The following is a 22,360-nucleotide window of genomic DNA, read 5'->3' on the forward strand; positions in this document are numbered from 1 at the left end:
TACATTCGCCAACAAACCTCAATGGCAACAGTGTACTTTAGGATTTCTTATAGAGACCTTCTCAAACATCTATACAATGTAGTCAAACAAGTGTTCACATTTCAGTATTTGAATACATTGGGCCTCATTATGACGGTGGCGGAAGACCATGGTGCTATTAGCACCATGGTCCATGCCGGTAAGTTACTGACTCCATCATGGAGAAAGGGGGAAATACCACCCCATTACAAGGTTGGCGGGGCAGTAATTCCCCCTTCCTCCATGGCCCTTCCCCATTCCCATTTTTGCCCCATAAGGCTCAATGGGAATGGGGAAGGCGCTAAGTACGGTGCCGCAAATTGCGGCACAGTACTTAGCACCAAGGTCCCTTTGCGGGTCCCTACTTTAACGGCTGGTCTACACCAGCCGTTAAGGTCGGGTCCCGCAAAGGGACCTCGTAATTAGGCGCTAATAGGTTAACGGCGCCGCAGTCTTTTACGGCTCCGTTAACCCATTAGCGCCTGGGTCGTAATGAGTCCCATTGTGTTTAACATGTGCTTGCGGTTTAGCTTTGTTAGCGCAAGTAATCCTCTACACACAGGTCAGCGAAGGACAAGGTCTCAGTTCATGACCCCAACATGTAGCCTGCAGGCAAGTTATACATTAGTTTATACACAGAGGTCAAGACGGCCATGTTACATTTTCGGAATGACACTGTCCAATTTTTTTTGCTCACAGGGTGACTTTGCAGAGAGAACCTAAAATGGCGGATTAACCTAAAATGGTGGTTTACATTGATTCTAAGGTCGGGACCTTGCGACACGGATTTCTTTGCAAGTGGCTTAAAAGCAGCGTGGCGTAGGCCAATATACATATATTCATGACAATAGGAGGCGCAATATAATTTCCCGTTTGGCACTAGGGACAAAAAGGCGTGTGCTAGAGCCTGATCTGAGGGATCTAGTAGAGGTGTTTTGGGTGATGCAGTTACTGAGATAGGCAGGGGCATCATTGGTGATGCATTTGTGTGTGATGCTCAGTGATTTAAATAGAATTCTGGCTTGGATGCGTAGCTAATGTACTCCTCTCCTAATGTGGAAGATATGGCAATTTCTTTTCAATCCAAAGCTTCACGTAGGGCTTTGTTTTGTAATAGTTCCAGTTTAGCCAAGTTGGTACAAGAAGTTCCCAGTAAGAGTGTATTACAGTAATCCAGGTTGGAGAGTATAAGGGCTGGAGCTAATGTCAGGCAGTTTTTTGGGGTGAGGAATTGGCAGCTGAGTGCAATAAGTTTATCTGTATAGGCCGTAGCAGAGGAGAAGGCACAGATATGTTTGGTCATGGTAAGGTTTGTATCAAGATGGACACCCAGTGTTCAACCCGTTTGAGTACCGGGATGGAAGTTCTGTCAATGATAATGGCTGAGTAGTCAGCAGGAAGAGTTTTTAGTCGGGGGGGATGGCATAAACATTGTGGATGTTTGCGGTGTCAAGATCATAGTCTCCCGTTAAAGGGATTAGGATCTGAGTATCATATGTCAAGTTAGTGTACATGACACCCATGGCGTCAAGTGCAGCGAATAGTAGTTTAGTATAAGCATGGCATAAAGTGGGCGATAGACAGGAGCCTTGGAGAACCCCTAGGGGCACTGGTATGGGATCAGCCGACTCTTCAACAATGGACACTCTCGAGGTGCGTTCAGATAGGAAGGACTTAACCCAGAGAGTGCCTTCTATGGAGAAATTAAAGTGTTCTGTAAGAGTGTCGCACAGATTGTCATGATCTACTAAGTCAAATGCAACAGAGAGGTCAAGTAGAAGGAGGACACAAAGTTTACCAGAGTCTCTTATGGTGTCTATCTGGATTTCAGGGTCTAGGAGGGCCATTTCTGTACTGTGTTTAGGTTGGAAACCCAATTGTCTGGCTCCTAGCGGGTGGTTCCTTTCTAGATAGTCTTGGACTTGGGTGTAGGTTATTTTGTTGACTATTTTTAGTAGGAAAGGGGATTGTGGTAATGGGTCTGTAATTAGTGGGTATATTGGGGTCCAGAGCGGGTTGCTTGAGAAGAGGGGTGACCCATGCTTATTTGATATTTGCAGGTACAGAATTGGTGGTGAAATAGGTATTAGTGAAGTTGGTAATGATGGGTATTAAGGTGGGGGCACAGAGTTTGACTAAACGGGCAGGGAAGATGTCCTTTTTACAGTTAGACGGTTTCCATGTGGCAATGGTGTTGAGAACCTGGTCTTGGCTGGCATCTGTGAACATGAATTGGGAGGTTGTTATGCCGGCGACAGTGTCGGGCACAATGGGGGGTGTATTTTTACTGGCCAGCAATTTCCTTTTTGTTAGTATTTTCTCCTGAAGTGTATGGACTTCAGCGGGAAGGGCCTTCTGGATGGTGGTGCACCAAGATTTACTAGAGTTGGTGGGAGTAGAGGAAGGGACGGGGCTTCCAGCTCTCTAGGTATGAAGAATCATTCTTTGGAATTGGATGAGGCATTGTTTATGCAAGTATTCAAGAAGTACACTTTATGGGTTATCACTGCTGATTAATACGTTTTGTTGGCTGTCATAAGTGCGTCTGTTAGGCTGGTGGTCTGTGACTTTTTGTATAGACACTCCAACGCTCTTCTGTTGCAGCACAAGACAGTGAGCTCTTCATTGAACCAGAAATTGGATGGTCCGGCGATTTGCGGTATTTTAGACATGAGTGGGGCTACTGAGTCGATGGTTGATTTCAGGCAGTCATGAAAGATAGTGAAAATGCTATCAGGATTGCTATTAGTTAGATGGTGGTCCTTAGCTGTCTCAACCAGGATAGGAACAAGATTTTCTGCTGCAAGTTTGCATGTGCTTCTCACCGAGATGAGGCAGCGAATGGGTTGGGCGACGCCCAGGGTTTTTGTGGTCAATATGTCAAAACATATTAGGTGGTGATGTAATTTCAGAGATGGATTCAAGCGATAGGTTTACATTTAGTGACATGATCCTGTCCAGGATTCTACCTTTGGAGCAGGTGGGGGTGTTAACAATTTGAGTAAAAGGCATTTCTTTGAAGGCCCTGGCAAAGGCGGTAGCTTTTTGGTCCAGTATGTTTTATAATCCAGATTTAGGTCACCTAGGACAACACATGTGGTGTTGGGCTGTGATGAGGGGGTGATAAGCAGAGGAATGTCTCATTCCGGGTGGGCAGCGTTATTGGGAAGTCTGTAAATGATGAGAAAGTTGATTGTAGTTTTGGGGTCGATTGTGAGTTTGAGTAAGAGTAGTCTGTATCCTGTCACTACGTCTAGTGGGCAGGATCTGAGCTATAGTGTAGATTTGGCCATAATGACTACTTCTCCTCCTACAGTGCCATGGTGATTGGCCCTAAGGATGGTATAGTCGGGGGAGGATAGGCAAGGCAAGTAGGGACCTGAGGCTTGGTACAGCCACGTTTCCGTAACAACTAATAAGTCCAACAGTTGGTCCAGGAGTAAATCACATATGTCGAACACGTGGGCTCCTAGAGATCGGCGTTAATAAGGGCGCCTTTGAGGCTGGATTTGGAGGTTGGCAGGGGGGGATCTGAGGTAGACGTGGGAGTGATGGAAGGGGTATACACTTTAGGTCGTGTGGACTCTGATCCCACAGCGGTGTAGGAATGTGGGTGCTGGGCCCAAAGTGTGCCAGTAGAGGTGGAGTAGATGGGTGCGAGAGGATAGTCTCATTACCCTTGTAGTCCCTAGGCTGGGGAGGGTGGTGGAGAGTAGGGTGACAGGGGTTCTTGAACTGAGGCGTTCCAGACGTGTTGATCCTAGGCATGGCACAGTGATATCTGGGAGGTTTCTCAGACTAGTGGAAGAGGTGGTCCTTAGGGAGCTGGCTGAGTATATGAGAGCTGTGTCTCCTCTGGGCAAAGAGATCATTGATATGTTATTGTGCAGCTGTGCAGATGTGGGTTATATCGCCTGGCCCAGGGCCCCTGGTTAAAATGTAACATATAGAATATGTCACATGTGTGGGTTATATCGCCTGGCACAGGGCCCCTGGTTGAAATGTATCATTTGGAATATGGCACACGTGTGGGTTATATCGCCTGGCACAGGGCCCCTGGTTAAAATGTATCATGTGGAATATGGCACGTGTGTGGGTTATATCGCCTGGCACAGGGCCCCTGGTTGTATCATATGGAATATGGCACGTGTGTGGGTTATATCGCCTGGCACAGGGCCCCTGGTTAAAATGTATCATATGGAACATGGCACGTGTGTGGGTTATATCGCCTGGCACAGGGCCCCTGGTTAAAATGTATCATATGGAACATGGCACGTGTGTGGGTTATATCGCCTGGCACAGGGCCCCTGGTTAAAATGTATCATATGGAACATGGCACGTGTGTGGGTTATATCGCCTGGCACAGGGCCCCTGGTTGTATCATATGGAATATGACACGTGTGTGGGTTATATCGCCTGGCACAGGGCCCCTGGTTAAAATGTATCATATGGAACATGGCACGTGTGTGGGTTATATCGCCTGGCACAGGGCCTCTGGTTAAAATGTATCATATGGAACATGGCACGTGTGTGGGTTATATCGCCTGGCACAGGGCCCCTGGTTGTATCATATGGAACATGGCACGTGTGTGGGTTATATCGCCTGGCACAGGGCCCCTGGTTGTATCATATGGAATATGGCACGCGTGTGGGTTATATCGCCTGGCACAGGGCCCCTGGTTGTATCATATGGAATATGGCACGCGTGTGGGTTATATCGCCTGGCACAGGACCCCTGGTTGTATCATATGGAATATGGCACGTGTGTGGGTTATATCGCCTGGCACAGGGCCCCTGGTTAAAATGTATCATATGGAACATGGCACGTGTGTGGGTTATATCGCCTGGCACAGGGCCCCTGGTTGTATCATATGGAATATGGCACGCGTGTGGGTTATATCGCCTGGCACAGGGCCCCTGGTTGTATCATATGGAATATGGCACGCGTGTGGGTTATATCGCCTGGCACAGGACCCCTGGTTGTATCATATGGAATATGGCACGTGTGTGGGTTATATCGCCTGGCACAGGGCCCCTGGTTAAAATGTATCATATGGAACATGGCACGTGTGTGGGTTATATCGCCTGGCACAGGGCCCCTGGTTAAAATGTATCATATGGAACATGGCACGTGTGTGGGTTATATCGCCTGGCACAGGGCCCCTGGTTAAAATGTATCATATGGAACATGGCACGTGTGTGGGTTATATCGCCTGGCACAGGGCCCCCGGTTAAAATGTATCATATGGAACATGGCACGTGTGTGGGTTATATCGCCTGGCACAGGGCCCCTGGTTGTATCATATGGAATATGGCACGCGTGTGGGTTATATCGCCTGGCACAGGGCCCCTGGTTGTATCATATGGAACATGGCACGTGTGTGGGTTATATCGCCTGGCACAGGGCCCCTGGTTGTATCATATGGAATATGGCACGCGTGTGGGTTATATCGCCTGGCACAGGGCCCCTGGTTGTATCATATGGAATATGGCACGCGTGTGGGTTATATCGCCTGGCACAGGACCCCTGGTTGTATCATATGGAATATGGCACGTGTGTGGGTTATATCGCCTGGCACAGGGCCCCTGGTTAAAATGTATCATATGGAACATGGCACGTGTGTGGGTTATATCGCCTGGCACAGGGCCCCTGGTTGTATCATATGGAATATGGCACGCGTGTGGGTTATATCGCCTGGCACAGGGCCCCTGGTTGTATCATATGGAATATGGCACGCGTGTGGGTTATATCGCCTGGCACAGGACCCCTGGTTGTATCATATGGAATATGGCACGTGTGTGGGTTATATCGCCTGGCACAGGGCCCCTGGTTAAAATGTATCATATGGAACATGGCACGTGTGTGGGTTATATCGCCTGGCACAGGGCCCCTGGTTAAAATGTATCATATGGAACATGGCACGTGTGTGGGTTATATCGCCTGGCACAGGGCCCCTGGTTAAAATGTATCATATGGAACATGGCACGTGTGTGGGTTATATCGCCTGGCACAGGGCCTCTGGTTAAAATGTATCATATGGAACATGGCACGTGTGTGGGTTATATCGCCTGGCACAGGGCCCCTGGTTGTATCATATGGAATATGACACGTGTGTGGGTTATATCGCCTGGCACAGGGCCCCTGGTTAAAATGTATCATATGGAACATGGCACGTGTGTGGGTTATATCGCCTGGCACAGGGCCTCTGGTTAAAATGTATCATATGGAACATGGCACGTGTGTGGGTTATATCGCCTGGCACAGGGCCCCTGGTTGTATCATATGGAACATGGCACGTGTGTGGGTTATATCGCCTGGCACAGGGCCCCTGGTTGTATCATATGGAATATGGCACGCGTGTGGGTTATATCGCCTGGCACAGGACCCCTGGTTGTATCATATGGAATATGGCACGCGTGTGGGTTATATCGCCTGGCACAGGACCCCTGGTTGTATCATATGGAATATGGCACGTGTGTGGGTTATATCGCCTGGCACAGGGCCCCTGGTTAAAATGTATCATATGGAACATGGCACGTGTGTGGGTTATATCGCCTGGCACAGGGCCCCTGGTTGTATCATATGGAATATGGCACGTGTGTGGGTTATATCGCCTGGCACAGGGCCCCTGGTTAAAATGTATCATATGGAACATGGCACGTGTGTGGGTTATATCGCCTGGCACAGGGCCCCTGGTTGTATCATATGGAATATGGCACGTGTGTGGGTTATATCGCCTGGCACAGGGCCCCTGGTTAAAATGTATCATATGGAACATGGCACGTGTGTGGGTTATATCGCCTGGCACAGGGCCCCTGGTTAAAATGTATCATATGGAACATGGCACGTGTGTGGGTTATATCGCCTGGCACAGGGCCCCTGGTTGTATCATATGGAATATGGCACGTGTGTGGGTTATATCGCCTGGCACAGGGCCCCTGGTTAAAATGTATCATATGGAACATGGCACGTGTGTGGGTTATATCGCCTGGCACAGGGCCCCTGGTTGTATCATATGGAATATGGCACGTGTGTGGATTATATCGCCTGGCACAGGGCCCCTGGTTAAAATGTATCATTTGGAATATGTCACATGTGTGGGTTACATCACCTGGCCCAGGTCTCATGACTGATATGCATTTTACATTATCTGGCACAGTGCCCATCAAGTGGATTATATCACCTGGTACATGTTTTGAACTGGTGTAAGGATATCTTTTGGCAACACATTTGAAACTGATGGAATGTCTTCTTGCGTTTGGTTTCTGCTTGGCATGTTTCTCCGCGTGGCATTGGCGCACTGTTTCAGGCACTGCTTCGGTGCTTTGCGTCTGTTGCACATCTAGTGTTGTCTGATGGCCAGTACATGCTTTTCTGCATTTAAATGCTCGCGTGCCCTGTGTGGAGACGCTGTTTGGAGTGTTGGAATATCTGCTACTTGTCTGTACATAGCACCGACTTGAAAGTTAACCAGTCACCACTGGTAGCAGTGGTTATAACCTTGCAAACTACGAGGAAGGGCGCCCACAGTCTTGGTGCCGAGGTGCTGCAGGAGGTCGTGCACCTGGCACAGCCCCCTCCCCGTTCCCCCCAGCCGGCCATCCAGCGTCTGATTACACTGCCCCCACTCCAACTCCTTCTAATGACCACCCTGACATCCTGCACCCCTGCACACTCTGATGAGATGGCGTTCTCTCCCACCACCCACGCTTCCACCCCCTCCCTACTGGCCCCAATGCACAGTCTGGTGTGTTCTTGCGACCCCCGACCCGCCACAGCGGGACCCCCTCTGTTAAACTAAGATTTTATGAACTATGGGTATTGCCCACGTCCTGGTCTTTAGTGGCGAGCCCCCTAGAGTCAGAATATATCAGAGTCTCTGGGGGAGCGAAAGGAAAATTAATTGCCCCCCGCCCTCATCTATTTGGAGCCACTCCAGTGACCCCCCTCCAGCTTTCCACCAGGCCACCCTCGTCTCGTAACGCCTTTAACGTGCTCATTCCTGCTGAGTTGGATTTGCATGAAATGCTTGCACGGATGTTGAAATGCCACTACGCAAGATGGACACTAATCTCCCTTTCTCTTTTCTCCTTACAGAAAAGCCAGAGCTGGTATAACGTGAGTACACTTGCTTCTCTGGGTTCATCTTGCATGGGGACAGTTGTGGGGGTGGGGAGCGGGGACGGGAAGAACACATGAACTGACGACTTTGCATGTGGTGGGCTTCCTAATGAGGGGAGTTAGTGCCCAACACTGTGCAGTAGCGGGGGTTCAGCCAGCACGAGCTTGCACTGTAGGTGGATGGATGGCACGGGCTGAGTGGGTAACTTCCAGTAGAGTGAAGGGTCCTCGCTCTGGACGAGGTGGAAACTGAGCAAAGCCCTTCATGCCGGCTGTAACTGCAGCTACTGGCCCTACATTGTGGGGTCACTGAAGTTCCTACTGTGACTGTATGCCGTACTACTCAGGGGCCATTTTGGGCGTTGCTGGAGTCAAAGACCCTACAACCTTGGTCAGGGGGGTCATTGTTGGAGGCAAAGACCAGTTCGGGTGATGCTCATCGCTGGAGCTGGTAGATATTGCACCCTGGGCTTGGGTGATGGTCATCACTGGTGCTGGTAGATATTGCACCCTGGGTTCAGGTGATGGTCATCGCTGGGGCTAGTAGACATTGCACCATGGGTTCAGGTGATGGTCATCGCTGGGGCTAGTAGACATTGCACCATGGGTTCGGGTGATGGTCATCGCTGGAGCTGGTAGATACTGCTCCTTGGGTTTGAGTGATGGTCATTGCTGGAGCTGGTAGATATTGCACCCTGGGTTCAGGTGTTGGTCATCGCTGGGGCTGGTAGATATTGCACCCTGGGTTCAGGTGTTGGTCATCGCTGGAGCTGGTAGATATTGCACCCTGGGTTCAGGTGTTGGTCATCGCTGGAGCTGGTAGATATTGCACCCTGGGTTCGAGTGATGGTCACCGTAGGAGCTGGTAGATATTGCACCCTGCTTTCGGGTGATGGTTAACGCTGAATCTCGAAGATATTGCACCCTGTGTTTGGGTGATGGGTATCCCTGAAGATGGTAGATATTGCACCCTGGGTTCTGGTGATGGTCATCCTGGAGCTGGTAGATACTGCACCCTTCGCTTGGGTGATGGTCATCGATGGAGCTGGTAGATATTGCACCCTGGGTTCAGGTGATGGTCATCGCTGGAGTTTGTGATATTGCACCCCGGGTTCAGGTGATGGTCATCGCTGGAGCTGGTAGATATTGCACCCTGGGTTTGAGTGATGGTCATCGATGGAGCTCGTAGATATTGCACCCTGGGTTCGGGTGATGGTCATCGCTGGAGCTGGTAGATATTGCACCCTGGGTTTGAGTGATGGTCATCGATGGAGCTCGTAGATATTGCACCCTGGGTTCGGGTGATGGTCATCCCTGGAGGCCGGAGCTAGTAGATATTGCACCTTGGGTTCATTTGATGGTCATCGCTGGAGCTGGTAGATGTTGCACCCTGGGTTTGAGTGATGGTCATCGATGGAGCTCGTAGATATTGCACCCTGGGTTCGGGTGATGGTCATCCCTGGTGGCCGGAGCTGGTAGATATTGCACCCTGGGTTCGGGTGATGGTCATCCCTGGAGGCCGGAGCTAGTAGATATTGCACCTTGGGTTCATTTGATGGTCATCGCTGGAGCTGGTAGATGTTGCACCCTGGGTTTGAGTGATGGTCATCGATGGAGCTGGTAGATATTGCACCTCGGGTTCGGGTGATGGTCATCCCTGGAGGCCGGAGCCGGTAGATATTGCACCCTGGGGTCGGAGGAGTCCATTGCTATCAAGTATTGAACATGCATTCACTGACGGCGGCAGGGCCGGTACTGCTCTCTGCACATTGAAGGCCGGGCCTTGGGTCGCAAAGACTGAAAGCAGAGCCCATCTGCAGGGGCCCGGAGCCTCTCGAGGCGCTCACGTGGATGTCTCAGTGACGTTCCACGTATCTAAAGATTGGTTCTGCTTCTACCCTTTTTACTCAGGTATAAGGCAGCAGGCATTGCTTACCGCCTGTTTGAAGTTCTCCAATTCAATAGTTAGTGAATCAGTCCCATGTGTCATTCGTGTGGGTGAGTGGCTCCCCCTGCTGGTCTTCAGCATATTGCTGCTCTCATTAGGTGCGTGTGGTTATTGCTGGGACAGGTAAGTTCATCGATCTTTGTGATAAGAGAGGTTACTGTGCTGATCGTAGGGTCCTGGGCGCATGCGCCATATCTCTAGACATGTAAGAGAAGAAATGAGGTCATGATGTGACTGCGATAAAGAAACGCACCTTTAAGACACACACGGCTTCCCTCGCCTGTTATGGCGAACATTGCAAAGGCGCCCCCTGCCCCCCCGTGGAGAAAAAAAGAATTGCTTGTACACAGGAAATACTCGTGTGGGTTCTTAGAGAATGTTATTTGCTGCCAGGTCTCGTGCCCGCAGAATCAACATATCCTATCGAACGGTGACAGCAGATGAAACGACAGAACCACTGCCAGCAAGCAGCTGGTACTATACACACTGGGGCCAACCCAAGGAAAAACAATGAAACTCCATAGTAATGAGACGTTTATCAAACGGTCCCAAAAGCACATGAATTGTATATAACATGTCAGCAAGGGTATCCCCACAAGTCAATGCCAGCAAAGGCAACAACACAGGACAGTGTCAGCAAGAGTAACTCCACGGGTTAGTGCCAGAAGGGTAACCCCACAGATCAGTGCCAGCAGGATAACCCCATGGGGCATTGACAGCAGGGTAACCCCACTGGCCACTGTCCTCAAGATTAACTACACAGGCCAGTAACAGCAGGATAACCCCTCAGGCCAGTGCCAGCAAGGGTAGCCCCACAGGTTAGTGCTGGCCAGGGTAACCCCTCAGGCCAGTTCCAGCAAGGGTAGCCCCACAGGTTAGTGCTGGCCAGGGTGACCCCACAGGACAGTGCCAGCAAGGTAACCCCACGGGTCATTGTGTGCCGGGTTATCCCACAGGCCAGTGCATCCAGGGTAACCCCGCAGGTCAATGCCAGCAAGGTAACCCCAGAGGCCAGTGTTAGCAAGAGTAACTCCAAAGGTTAGTGCCAGAAGGGTAAGCCCGCAGATCAGTGCCAGGAGGATAACCCCATGGGGCAATACAAGCAGGGAGGCCTGAAGGGCCAGTGCCAATAGAGTAACCACACAGACATGTGCCAGCAAGGGTAACCCCACAGGTCAGTGTCATCGGGGTAACTCCACAGGCCAGTGCTAGCCTGGTAACCCCACAGGTCAGTGTCAGCAAGGGCAACCCCACTGGTCAGTGCCTGCAGGGTAACCCTACAGGTCAGTGCCAGCAGGGTATTGCCACAGGCCAGTGCCAGTAAAGACGTCTCCACTGGTCAGTGCCAAGAAGGGTAACCCCACTGGCCAGTGCCAGTATGATTAAATCTGCTGGTCAGTGCCAGCAGGGTAACCCCACAGGCCAGTGCCAGCAGGGTAACCCAACAGGTAAGTGCCAGCAATAGTAATTCCACAGTTCATTGCCAGCAGTGTAACCCCACAGGTCAGTGCCAGCGGGGTAACCCCACAGGTCAGTGCCAGCTAGGGTAACCACATAGGTCAGTACCAGCTAGAGTAAACCCACAGGCAATTGCCATGATTAACTCTGCAGGTCAGTACCAGCAGGGTAACCCCACAGGTCAATGCCAGCAAGAGTATCTCCACAAGTCAGTGACACACATGGTATCCTCACATGCTAATGCCAGCCAGGGTAACCGCAAAGGTCAGTGCCTGCAAGGGTAACTCCACAGGCCAGTGCCTGCAGGGTAACCCACAAGTCAGTGCCAGCCAGGGTAACCACATAGGTCAATACCAGCCAGAGTAAACGCACAGGCAATTGCCAACAGATTAACTCCACAGGTCATTGCCAGCAGGGTGACTCCACAGGCGGCCAGTACCAGCAGGGTAATCCCACAATTCAGTGCCTGCAGGGTAACTCCACAGGTCAGTGCCAGCATGGTAACCCCACAGGCCAGTGCCAACAAGGCTAACCTCACAGGTCAGTGCCAGCAAGAGTAACTCAACAGGTCATTGGCAGCAGTCTAAACCCACAGGTTATTGCCAGCAGACTAATTCCACAGGCCTTTACATGCCAAGGTAACCCCACAGATCAGTGCCAGACAGGGTATCCTCACATGTTAATGTCAGCCAGGGTAACCACACAGGTCAGTGCCAGCCAGGGTAACCCCACAGGTCAGTGCCAGCCAGGGTAACCACACAGGTCAGTACCAGCCAGCGTAACCCCACAGGAAATTGCCAACAGAGTAACTCCACAGGTCATTGCCAGCAGGGTGACTCCACAGGCCACTTCCACCAGGGTATCTCCACAGGCAAGTACCAGCAGGGTAATCCCACAAGTCAGTGCCTGCAGGGTAACTCCACAGGTCAGTGCCAGCTGGATAACCCAACAAGCCAATGCCAGCAGCGTAACCACACAGGTCATTGCCAACAAGAGTAACCCCACAAGTCAATGCCAGCAAAGGCAACAACACACGACAGTGTCAGCAAGAGTAACTCCACGGGTTAGTGCCAGAAGGGTAACCCCACAGATCAGTGCCAGCAGGATAACCCCATGGGGCATTGACAGCAGGGTAACCCCACTGGCCACTGTCCGCAAGATTAACTACACAGGCCAGTAACAGCAGGATAACCCCTCAGGCCAGTGCCAGCAAGGGTAGCCCCACAGGTTAGTGCTGGCCAGGGTAACCCCTCAGGCCAGTTCCAGCAAGGGTAGCCCCACAGGTTAGTGTCAGCAAGGGCAACCCCACTGGTCAGTGCCTGCAGGGTAACCCTACAGGTCAGTGCCAGCAGGGTATTGCCACAGGCCAGTGCCAGTAAAGACGTCTCCACTGGTCAGTGCCAAGAAGGGTAACCCCACTGGCCAGTGCCAGTATGATTAAATCTGCTGGTCAGTGCCAGCAGGGTAACCCCACAGGCCAGTGCCAGCAGGGTAACCCAACAGGTAAGTGCCAGCAATAGTAATTCCACAGTTCATTGCCAGCGGTGTAACCCCACAGGTCAGTGCCAGCGGGGTAACCCCACAGGTCAGTGCCAGCTAGGGTAACCACATAGGTCAGTACCAGCTAGAGTAAACCCACAGGCAATTGCCATGATTAACTCTGCAGGTTAGTACCAGCAGGGTAACCCCACAGGTCAATGCCAGCAAGAGTATCTCCACAAGTCAGTGACACACATGGTATCCTCACATGCTAATGCCAGTGCCTGCAAGGGTAACTCCACAGGCCAGTGCCTGCAGGGTAACCCACAAGTCAGTGCCAGCCAGGGTAACCACATAGGTCAATACCAGCCAGAGTAAACGCACAGGCAATTGCCAACAGATTAACTCCACAGGTCATTGCCAGCAGGGTGACTCCACAGGCGGCCAGTACCAGCAGGGTAATCCCACAATTCAGTGCCTGCAGGGTAACTCCACAGGTCAGTGCCAGCATGGTAACCCCACTGGCCAGTGCCAACAAGGCTAACCTCACAGGTCAGTGCCAGCAAGAGTAACTCAACAGGTCATTGGCAGCAGTGTAAACCCACAGGTTATTGCCAGCAGACTAATTCCACAGGCCTTTACATGCCAAGGTAACCCCACAGATCAGTGCCAGACAGGGTATCCTCACATGTTAATGTCAGCCAGGGTAACCACACAGGTCAGTGCCAGCCAGGGTAACCCCACAGGTCAGTGCCAGCCAGGGTAACCACACAGGTCAGTACCAGCCAGCGTAACCCCACAGGAAATTGCCAACAGAGTAACTCCACAGGTCATTGCCAGCAGGGTGACTCCACAGGCCACTTCCACCAGGGTATCTCCACAGGCAAGTACCAGCAGGGTAATCCCACAAGTCAGTGCCTGCAGGGTAACTCCACAGGTGAGTGCCAGCTGGATAACCCAACAAGCCAATGCCAGCAGCGTAACCACACAGGTCATTGCCAACAAGAGTAACTCCACAGGTCAGTGCCAGCATGGTAACCCCTCAGGCCAGTGCCAGCAAGGGTAGCCCCACAGGTCAGTGCCAGCAAGAGTAACTCAAAAGGTAATTGACAGCAGTGTAAACCCACGGGTTATTGCCAGCAGGGTAATTCCACAGGCCGTTACAAGCCAGGGTAACCCCACAGGTGAGTGCCAGCCAGGGTAACCTCATATGTTAATGCCAGCCAGGGTAACCACACATGTCAGTGCCAGCCAGAGTAACTCCACAGGTAAGTGCCTGCGGGGTAACCCCACAGGTCAGTGCCAGCAGGGTAACCACACAGACCAGTGCCAGCAGGTTAATGCCACAGGCCAGTGCCAGCAAGGATAGCCCCATGGGTCAGTGCCAACAAGGCTAAACCTGCAGGTCAGTGCCAACAAGGGTAACCCCACAAAGTAGTGACAGCTAGGGTAACCACAGAAGTCAATGCCTGCAGGGTAACCTCATAGGTCGATGCCAGCAAGGGTAGCCACACAGGATAGTGCCAGCCATGGTAACCATGCAGGTCAGTGCCTGCAGGGTACCCCCACAGGCCAGTGCCATCCTTGTAAGCCCACAGGTCAGTGCCAGCAGGGTAACTCACAAGTCAGTGTCAGCCAGGGTGGCCCCACAGGTCAGTGAAGCGAGGGTGACCACACAGGTCAGTGCCAGCCAGGTAAACCCCAAGGGCCATTGCCAACAGAGTAACTCTACAGGTCATTGCCAGCAGGGTAACTCCACAGGCCACTTCCACCAGGGTAATCCCACAGGCCAGTACCAGCAGGGTAATCCCAAATGTCAGTGGCTGCAGGGTAACCCCACAGGTCAGTGCTAGCAGGGTAACCACACATGCCATTTCCAGCAGGGTAACGCCACAGGTCAGTGCCAGCAAGGGTAACCCCACTGGTCAGTGCCAACAAGAGAAACACCACTGGCCAGTGCCAGCAAGAGTAACTCCACAGGTCAGTACCAGCAGGTTAACCCCACAGGCCAGTGCCAGCAGAGGTAATCCTACAGGCCAGTGCCAGCAAGGGTAACTCCACAGGTCAGAACCAGCAGTTTAACCCAAGCAGGGTAACTCCACAGGCTAGTGCTAGCAGGGTATCGCCACAGGCCAGTGCCAGCAAGGGTAACCCCACAGGTCATTGCTAGAAAGGGTAACCCCACAGGTTAGTGCCAGCCAGGGCAACCACACAGGCAGTGCCTGCAGTGTAACCCCACAGGTTAGTGCAAGCAGGGTAACCACAAAGGCCAGTGCCATCAGGTTAACCCCACAGGTCAGTGCCAGCAAGGCTAATCCCACAAGCCAGTACAAGCAGGGTAACCCCACAGGACAGTGCCAGCAAGGGTAGCTCCACAGACACTGCAAACAAGGGTAATCCAACAAGTCAGTGCCAGCTAGGGCAACTTCACAGGAAAGTGCCAGCAGGGTAACCCCATAAGTACTTGCCATCATGGTAACTCCACAGGGCAATGCCAACATGGGTAACTCTACAGATCAGTGCCAGCAGGGTAACCTCACCGGTTGGTGCCAGCCAGGGTAACCACACAGGTCTGTGCAAGTTAGGGTCACCCCACAGGTCAGTGCCAGCTGGGTAGCAAACACAGGCCAATGCTAGCAAGGTTAACCCCACAGGTCAGTGCCAGCCAGGGTAACTCCACAGGTCAGTGCCAGCCAGGGTGACCCCACAGGTCAGTGCCATCAGGGTAACCACGCAGGACAGTGCCAGCAGGGTAATCCTACAGGTCAGTGCTATCAAGGTAGCCCAACAGAACAGTGTCAACATGTGCTCTCCTTGTAGCAGTACCATCCCAAACTAGCTGCAAGACTGATGCCAACAAAGGTGAGAAAATTGAGTGGGGCCAGCAGAGTAAACTCTGGCACATTCAGGTCATAAGAGTGAAATAGGGACACCCATCTCCTGGAAACAGCCACCAGCAGAATGAAGCTCAGAAACCCATGCCTGTATAACGAGAGCCTGAGAACTTGGACCAGCAGAACATGGCTCACAAATGAGGCTTGTAGTGGCTTGCCATCTCCCAGGATGTGATAGCTCCAGCTTTTTTTTATTTGTATCACGCATGCTAGGGTGCAAATCAGACCACCTTCCATACCATTGTTGAGGAAGCCTCTTGGTGGACTTGGCACCAGTCCTGCAGTGTCACAGGGCAGGCTCAAAAGTTACATATGCATTTGTGACACCTGCTGGAAAACAATGCTCATGCAGGGAGTGGTGGCTCATGTAGGGAGTGGTGGCTTCTTAATCTTCTGCCTCTCTGGTTCCAAACTTAATAATAGTATGTCTCAGTCAGTCTTGTGGCATGCACATTTTTAAATGTAAGCCACGCCTAGTTGTGGCATGGTGACTACCAAGAGCACACAGTAATACAGCCACAGCAATATATCACACCAGTGTCAGATCTGTGTGCATGGTCCACCTATGACAGGACTGATGTGTATTAGTGACTGGTCTGACTGTCTGCACAGCTGCTGTGTGGACCAATGGCCAGGATGCTGCCTAGTAGATCTGTGTGCATGAAGGGCAACCCCTTCCCTCAGGGCACACAAACCCTGCCCGGAAGATCTCATGTGAACCTGTATTTCAAAGACAGCACTAACATAACAACGGCACACTGTCACCAGTGTGCTGACCTCTGGAGTCTCTCTGAAATCAGCAAGTGTGGGAAGGGGTTCATTCTGGAGTAACCGAGAGAGATTGTCGGCCATGAGAGTTCATCCATCTTTGTTTCTGTTAGGGCTCACTATCACTTCCTACCCCAACCTATTTCCTTGAGGCAAGGCACTTGTGGTACGAGGTCAGAAGGCAAATGGCACTTGTTAAATTAGTCTGGATTGAACTCCTTACAGCAGGCTTGCTTTTGACCAATCCCTTGTGACATTAGGCTTTTGTAATGTTAAGGCAACCCCTCTTTCTTTGATTCTTTTCTGGACTCTTAGAAGAACAAGAATAATTTCTCTGGACGTCTGCTGTGGATACTTTTACTTCTGGACATCTCCGAGAATATCCGGACTCCATTAAGGACCCCATTCTAAATTCCTTGCACGTCACATCTCCTATACTCAGAGCTCTCCTTTGCTCGCAGTCTTTCTTGCTGGCACTTAACTGTCCTGTCTTGTTTCTTTGGTAAGGTCTTCGATCCTCTTCGTGTTCCAGTTCGTCTAGAGGGAACCGTCCAGACTTCTACCATCCAGTCCGAAGAGTTCCAGCCACCCAGGGTTTTTTCCACCAGGAGGGTTTCCCTCGGGCTCTTGCCTTCCTCCTCACTGGTATTCTTCACAGGGAGAGAGGGAGCTAGATTCTAACGGGGGATTTTCCATTTTCTGCCAGTTGCTTCCGTTGCGGAACACAGTCCGCCCAGGTTAGCGATATTTACAACGATAATTCAATATCAGTTGACACATAATCCCTTACCTGCCCCTCCAAACCCATTACTGATAATAGAAGTCCCGTTCTCCTGATTTGGGATGGATATCATTGGACCGTTGGAAATTTCCAGATTGGGTCATAAATATGTTCTCAGAATACCTAGAAGCCTTCCCTATGCGGAACAACACAACCCAGTAAATGTTAAAACACCTACTACCATTCTTTTTGAGGGTTAGTTTCCCCAGGGAAATTCTGATGGATCAGGGATCTGATTTCATGAATAAGATTATGGGTGAAGTCAAGGAATTACTGCACACTGGCACCTTAAGAACCTCAGTTTACCACCCCCAAACAGACGTATTGGTAGAGAGATTTAACAAAACCCTTAAAGTGATTTTGAGGAAATTGGTATATGAGGATCGGAAGGTCTGGGATCGCATGATCCCATGGGCCCTATTTGCAGTAAGAAAAACTCCTGAGGCATCCACTGGATTTTCCCCTTTTGAGTTACTCTACGGTAGAGAACCAAGAGATGTCTTAGACATGCTTGCTCCGAGAGACCTGGGAAGAGAAAGAAGAGGCACCCATTTCCCTCTCACAGACAGCTACTCAATTGCGAGAGCACATGAAACTCATCCGGAGTCCAGTCCACACTCACCTGGAGAAAGCTCAAGCCCAACAGAAGTCCCCCTATGATAAGAAGTTGAATTTAATTTAAGATCCTTTTTAGTAGGACAGAAGGTATTAGTCCTCTTACCTACCGCTGAAAATAAACTTGTCTCAAAGTGGCATGGTCCTGAACCCATAGACCTGGGCCCTTTAAGACAAGGTTGCAATACTTGGAGATGGATGGGGTATGCAGAATTTACTCAAACATAAATAATCAAAACGACTGAGCAAGTTGGCAAAACTCAGTGCTGTTTGATTTGTAATTATCTAAAACAGGGAGTTACAACAGACATCTACAGACGTCACAAAGCACGATCTGAATGCATTTCATAAAAACATAACTTTTATAGTCAAAATTCATCATCATTGACGTCACGTTACGTGGCAAACTACAAAAACCTACTTGGGGATATGATAAAACTACAGGGAACATCTAAGTATACGTTCCACTCTAATGGGGGTTGTGATTGGGTTTCTAACATCCCCTGGACAACTAAGCCCTCCTCTAGTGAAAGTCATCTTCATCGTCACAAAATACACAGCGATTCATTGGTTACACAAACTATAGAGCTCGTTTTGTGGCCCTCTACAGTTGGTTGGCATGATTGTACCCTTCTGGAATATTCCAAACGCTAGCAGCACACAGGCTGTTTCCCCAGGTGATGGGAGGGTTGGCCTGGTCATGCCTCCCCATCCAATTATCCCAACATCTATCATCACTCTTGCGATCTGCCATTCAATCAAGGCTTTGAACTTAGCCTTGTAGTAGCTCACTGCGCCTGAGAATAAAAGGGAGTATGGCATGGTCTTATCTTCTGGTTTCGGTGTAGCTTGACCCAAAATCTATTTTCATCTGACCATGTGACTGGAGACCAAATTTTTGAGCTCTTTGCTGCATGTAATACTATTAAACGAGGAACTCTTGATGCCTTCAGTGTTTTTTCATCATGCTTCAAACAGAAGTTTGCTTCTCTCTCATGTTCATGTAGCTACTTCACAGACAAACAGGCTCACGGTGGCCTTGACTCTTGGTGCTGGGTACGCCAAGCCTTTCTTGAAATTCTCCTTCGCTATCAATTATTTTCCAACTGCGCCACGCTCAAGCCCTGTCCATTTGCAGGGTATGCGTCTTGCTAAAGTGCAGAGTGGAACATCCAGGTTATATACATTCCTATGTGTATACATTGGCGCATCACCTCAATCTATTCACTACGTAGCCAGCCTCACAATGTTTTTGTCTACTTGCTTACAGCAGCCGTACAAGTGTAAAAGGACTTTGCATTTTCTCCAGCATTTCTTCTCATAAACATCCTTATTTTGATCCAGAAATGTTGCTTATCATCGATGCCTCTTCTTTAGATTTGATAGAATGTCTGTTATTTTGCCTTGTGTATTTTTTCAAGGTGCATCAGTTCTGCTTTGCATGACGTCACCAGTCTTCATTCTCGATCATTTTCACATTTGTCCAGAAGAACATCATTTCTTCAATAATGCACATAAGGTTTTCTTAATGGATACCTTATTTCAAGTATTCTTTGCGGTACAGGCATCCTCACTGGTACTGCACGTATCGCAATCCGGTTCCCAACATATAGGAAACATGAGGGCAGAGCTTCTGGTAGGGGCTTTTGGCTCTTCCACTACATTCCCCCCTTTGGGTGATTCATCGACCACTCTCTCATCAATTTTCACATCAAGACATCCTCGTCTGAAAAAGTGCTTCTTTGAAGTCCATATCTTTATGACTCCCTTCAGGCATCCAGCTGAATTCACATGCTCCTCAACACTCCAGGTCATTAGACTGCACTGTCCATTGGACCACATACTTCTTGTAGTTCTTCCGATACACAAACTTCGTTCCCTCAGGTGCATGAATGCTGGCCTTTACATAGTCTCTGATTTCTTCATCTGTCAACTCTTTAGGTTTGAATCCTGATTCAAAATTAATCACAATCTTCATTCCTACTGCTTTCTTCGCAGTCTTCTTGCATTGCGTGATTATCATCCTGATCACACACAACCCAAACATGATCATCACCAACAGGGCCCCTAGGAACTTAAAAAGGTTTGCCATCCATTGTGGAACCCATGAGAAGATTGACGCAAACCAGCTGTCATCAGCAATATCTTCCACTTTGTCTTCCATCTTGACGTGTAGATTTGTCAGCATTGTTATGGCCTCTGTCAAGGTGCCATTCTCATCATTGTGAGAAGGAATTAATGTGCAACATGATTCTCCAGTGTTGGCGCGAACACCTCCATCCATAACTGTGAACATATCCAAGACATATCTGTTCTACATAGTCATCAGTCGTATGGCTCTCAGCTCCTACTTGATAGTATTAAATCCCTTTATGGTGGCGTTGATCATCTGCAGAAGCGCCCTTCTGGTTATCTGTAACCATTTGCTATTCACCATTGGGCCTCATTCCGAGTACGGCGCTAACCAATGGCGCTATTAACGCCTTGGTTGACGCCGTACCCGGACCGGCAGCGCCTTGGTGGATGGCGGAATTACCGCCCCATTCCAAGGTTGGCGGGGCGGTATTCCCCATTCACCAAGGCTCTTCCCCATTCCCAAATGAGCCCCCATAGGGCTCAATGGGAATGGGGAAGATGCAAATAACGGTGACCGTTCATTACGGTCACCGTTATTGGCTTGGAGGCCCCTTTGCGCCCTCGACTTTAACACCTGCTCAAAGCAGGCGTTAAGGGCGAGGGCGCAAAGGGAACTCGGAGTATGGCGGTAAGGGAACACCGCCACCGGTCTCGTTACCGATGGCCGCTATCCCTTAACGCCATACTCGGAATGAGGCCCATTGTCTGGATCCCAGGCATAAAGATAACAGTAAAAACTGAAGAAGTCTTGCCAAACAGTCTGTGTTCATATGGAATAGCATCAAATGCTTCTATTGATTTCGCTGCAAAATAGTTTTCTCTCTTAAATCGATGTAGGTGCACAGCAGATCTCTTTTTTCTCAGGTGAGCATCTGCTTTTAGTATTTCTCCAATGTTCACATCACTCTTTGGAATCACCAATGCTGGAACATGAACAATCACAATAGAACACAGTACTCCCCAGTCTCTGTTCAGCTTCATGTTTGCTCTGGATCCGCAGGCCCAAAGGTGATCCATTTTCACAACTGTCACATCAATAATTCTTCTGCACTGCTGATTCTCCCCAACTTTCCTCATGCCATTGTTTCTGAAACATAGTCCTGCACTAGCCAGAGGCACTATCTGTAGAAGTCCTCCTTTATCTTCGACCCACGTCAGAAGCTTTGCAAACCTCAGCCGGAGAGGTTTGCATCCATTTTCCACTTGTTCAATAACTGGCTGGTGATGACCAGTTACTGCCACAGCTCTGCACATGACTATGCCTTGTTCCCAGATGTCTGGAGAAATTACTGTTCCCCAGATTCACATCTGGCCTCTTTCCTTGCAGCTTCAAACTTCTTCATCAGTCTTCTCCTTACAGTTGAGCTTGCTGTTTATCTCCCATCTGATTCCAGCTCCCTTCATGCTAGGTTGTTCATATCTTATCACATGATTTCTGGTGTGTACTTTTTCTCATGTCTTCAAGTCTTGAACATAATCATCTTCATCTGGGGATGACATTCTGTCATCCATACCAAGGATGCAGTTCGACCCTGAAATTGACCTGCAAGGTTAGTCAGGCAATAAGCTGTTTGAACATCTATTTCAATAGCTATGAATATCTTAGACTTACCCATAGCATAACGCAGGAGTGCATATACATAGCAATCCTCTTTAGAAGTTCTTTCTCCCACTTCTTTAATGTGCTGATAACTCATGTTGTTTCCCAAATGTGCTGTATTGTCTAAATATTCATTTAATTCATAATCATCCTCTGTTGCACTTCACGTAGGCCTCTGTTTCTGCTTTTCTTTAAGAACCTGTATCTGGCGCTCAGTAAGGATATCAAAAAGAGTCCTTCCTACAAAAGGAATTCTAGGACCAATTGTCACAGAAATTGGTGCCTTCACATGAGCTACAGGAGTAGGAACAACCGCATAAGGCCTTGGCCTTATTATAACATCTAGTTCTGCCAAGGTGACTGGAGTGGGAAGGATTAACAGAGTTGCTTCCCTTCTGAAACCATTAAAGTAAACAGTGTGGATGTCATGATGCCTACCCCCGGAGCACCAGGCCAGGCCCAGCACCCCCGGGAGCAGGCATCACGCCCCCGGGTAAAAGCCCAGCGGCCCTTTATAGGGGCTCTTTGGACTCTGTCCTGG

General features: G+C 49.8%; 1 protein-coding gene across 13 annotated transcripts in view; it reads left to right on the forward strand.

Moving 5' to 3' along the window:
* GRAMD1B (GRAM domain containing 1B) overlaps positions 1–22,360 on the forward strand; it is a 1,544,984-nt gene that overhangs the window by 1,150,164 nt on the left and 372,460 nt on the right. For all 13 annotated transcript variants that reach the window (XR_011274513.1, XR_011274514.1, XM_069614100.1 and 10 more), the window contains one exon: positions 8,117–8,137. Coding sequence is in view for 11 of the 13 variants with exons in the window: in XM_069614100.1 (XP_069470201.1) it covers positions 8,117–8,137 (21 nt within the window). In the remaining 2 variants the exon portion in view is untranslated. The remainder of the gene's footprint in view (positions 1–8,116; positions 8,138–22,360) is intronic.

The sequence above is a fragment of the Ambystoma mexicanum genome, chromosome 9 (assembly GCF_040938575.1).
Source record: "Ambystoma mexicanum isolate Mex_15411 chromosome 9, UKY_AmexF1_1, whole genome shotgun sequence".
Lineage (NCBI taxonomy): Eukaryota > Metazoa > Chordata > Amphibia > Caudata > Ambystomatidae > Ambystoma > Ambystoma mexicanum.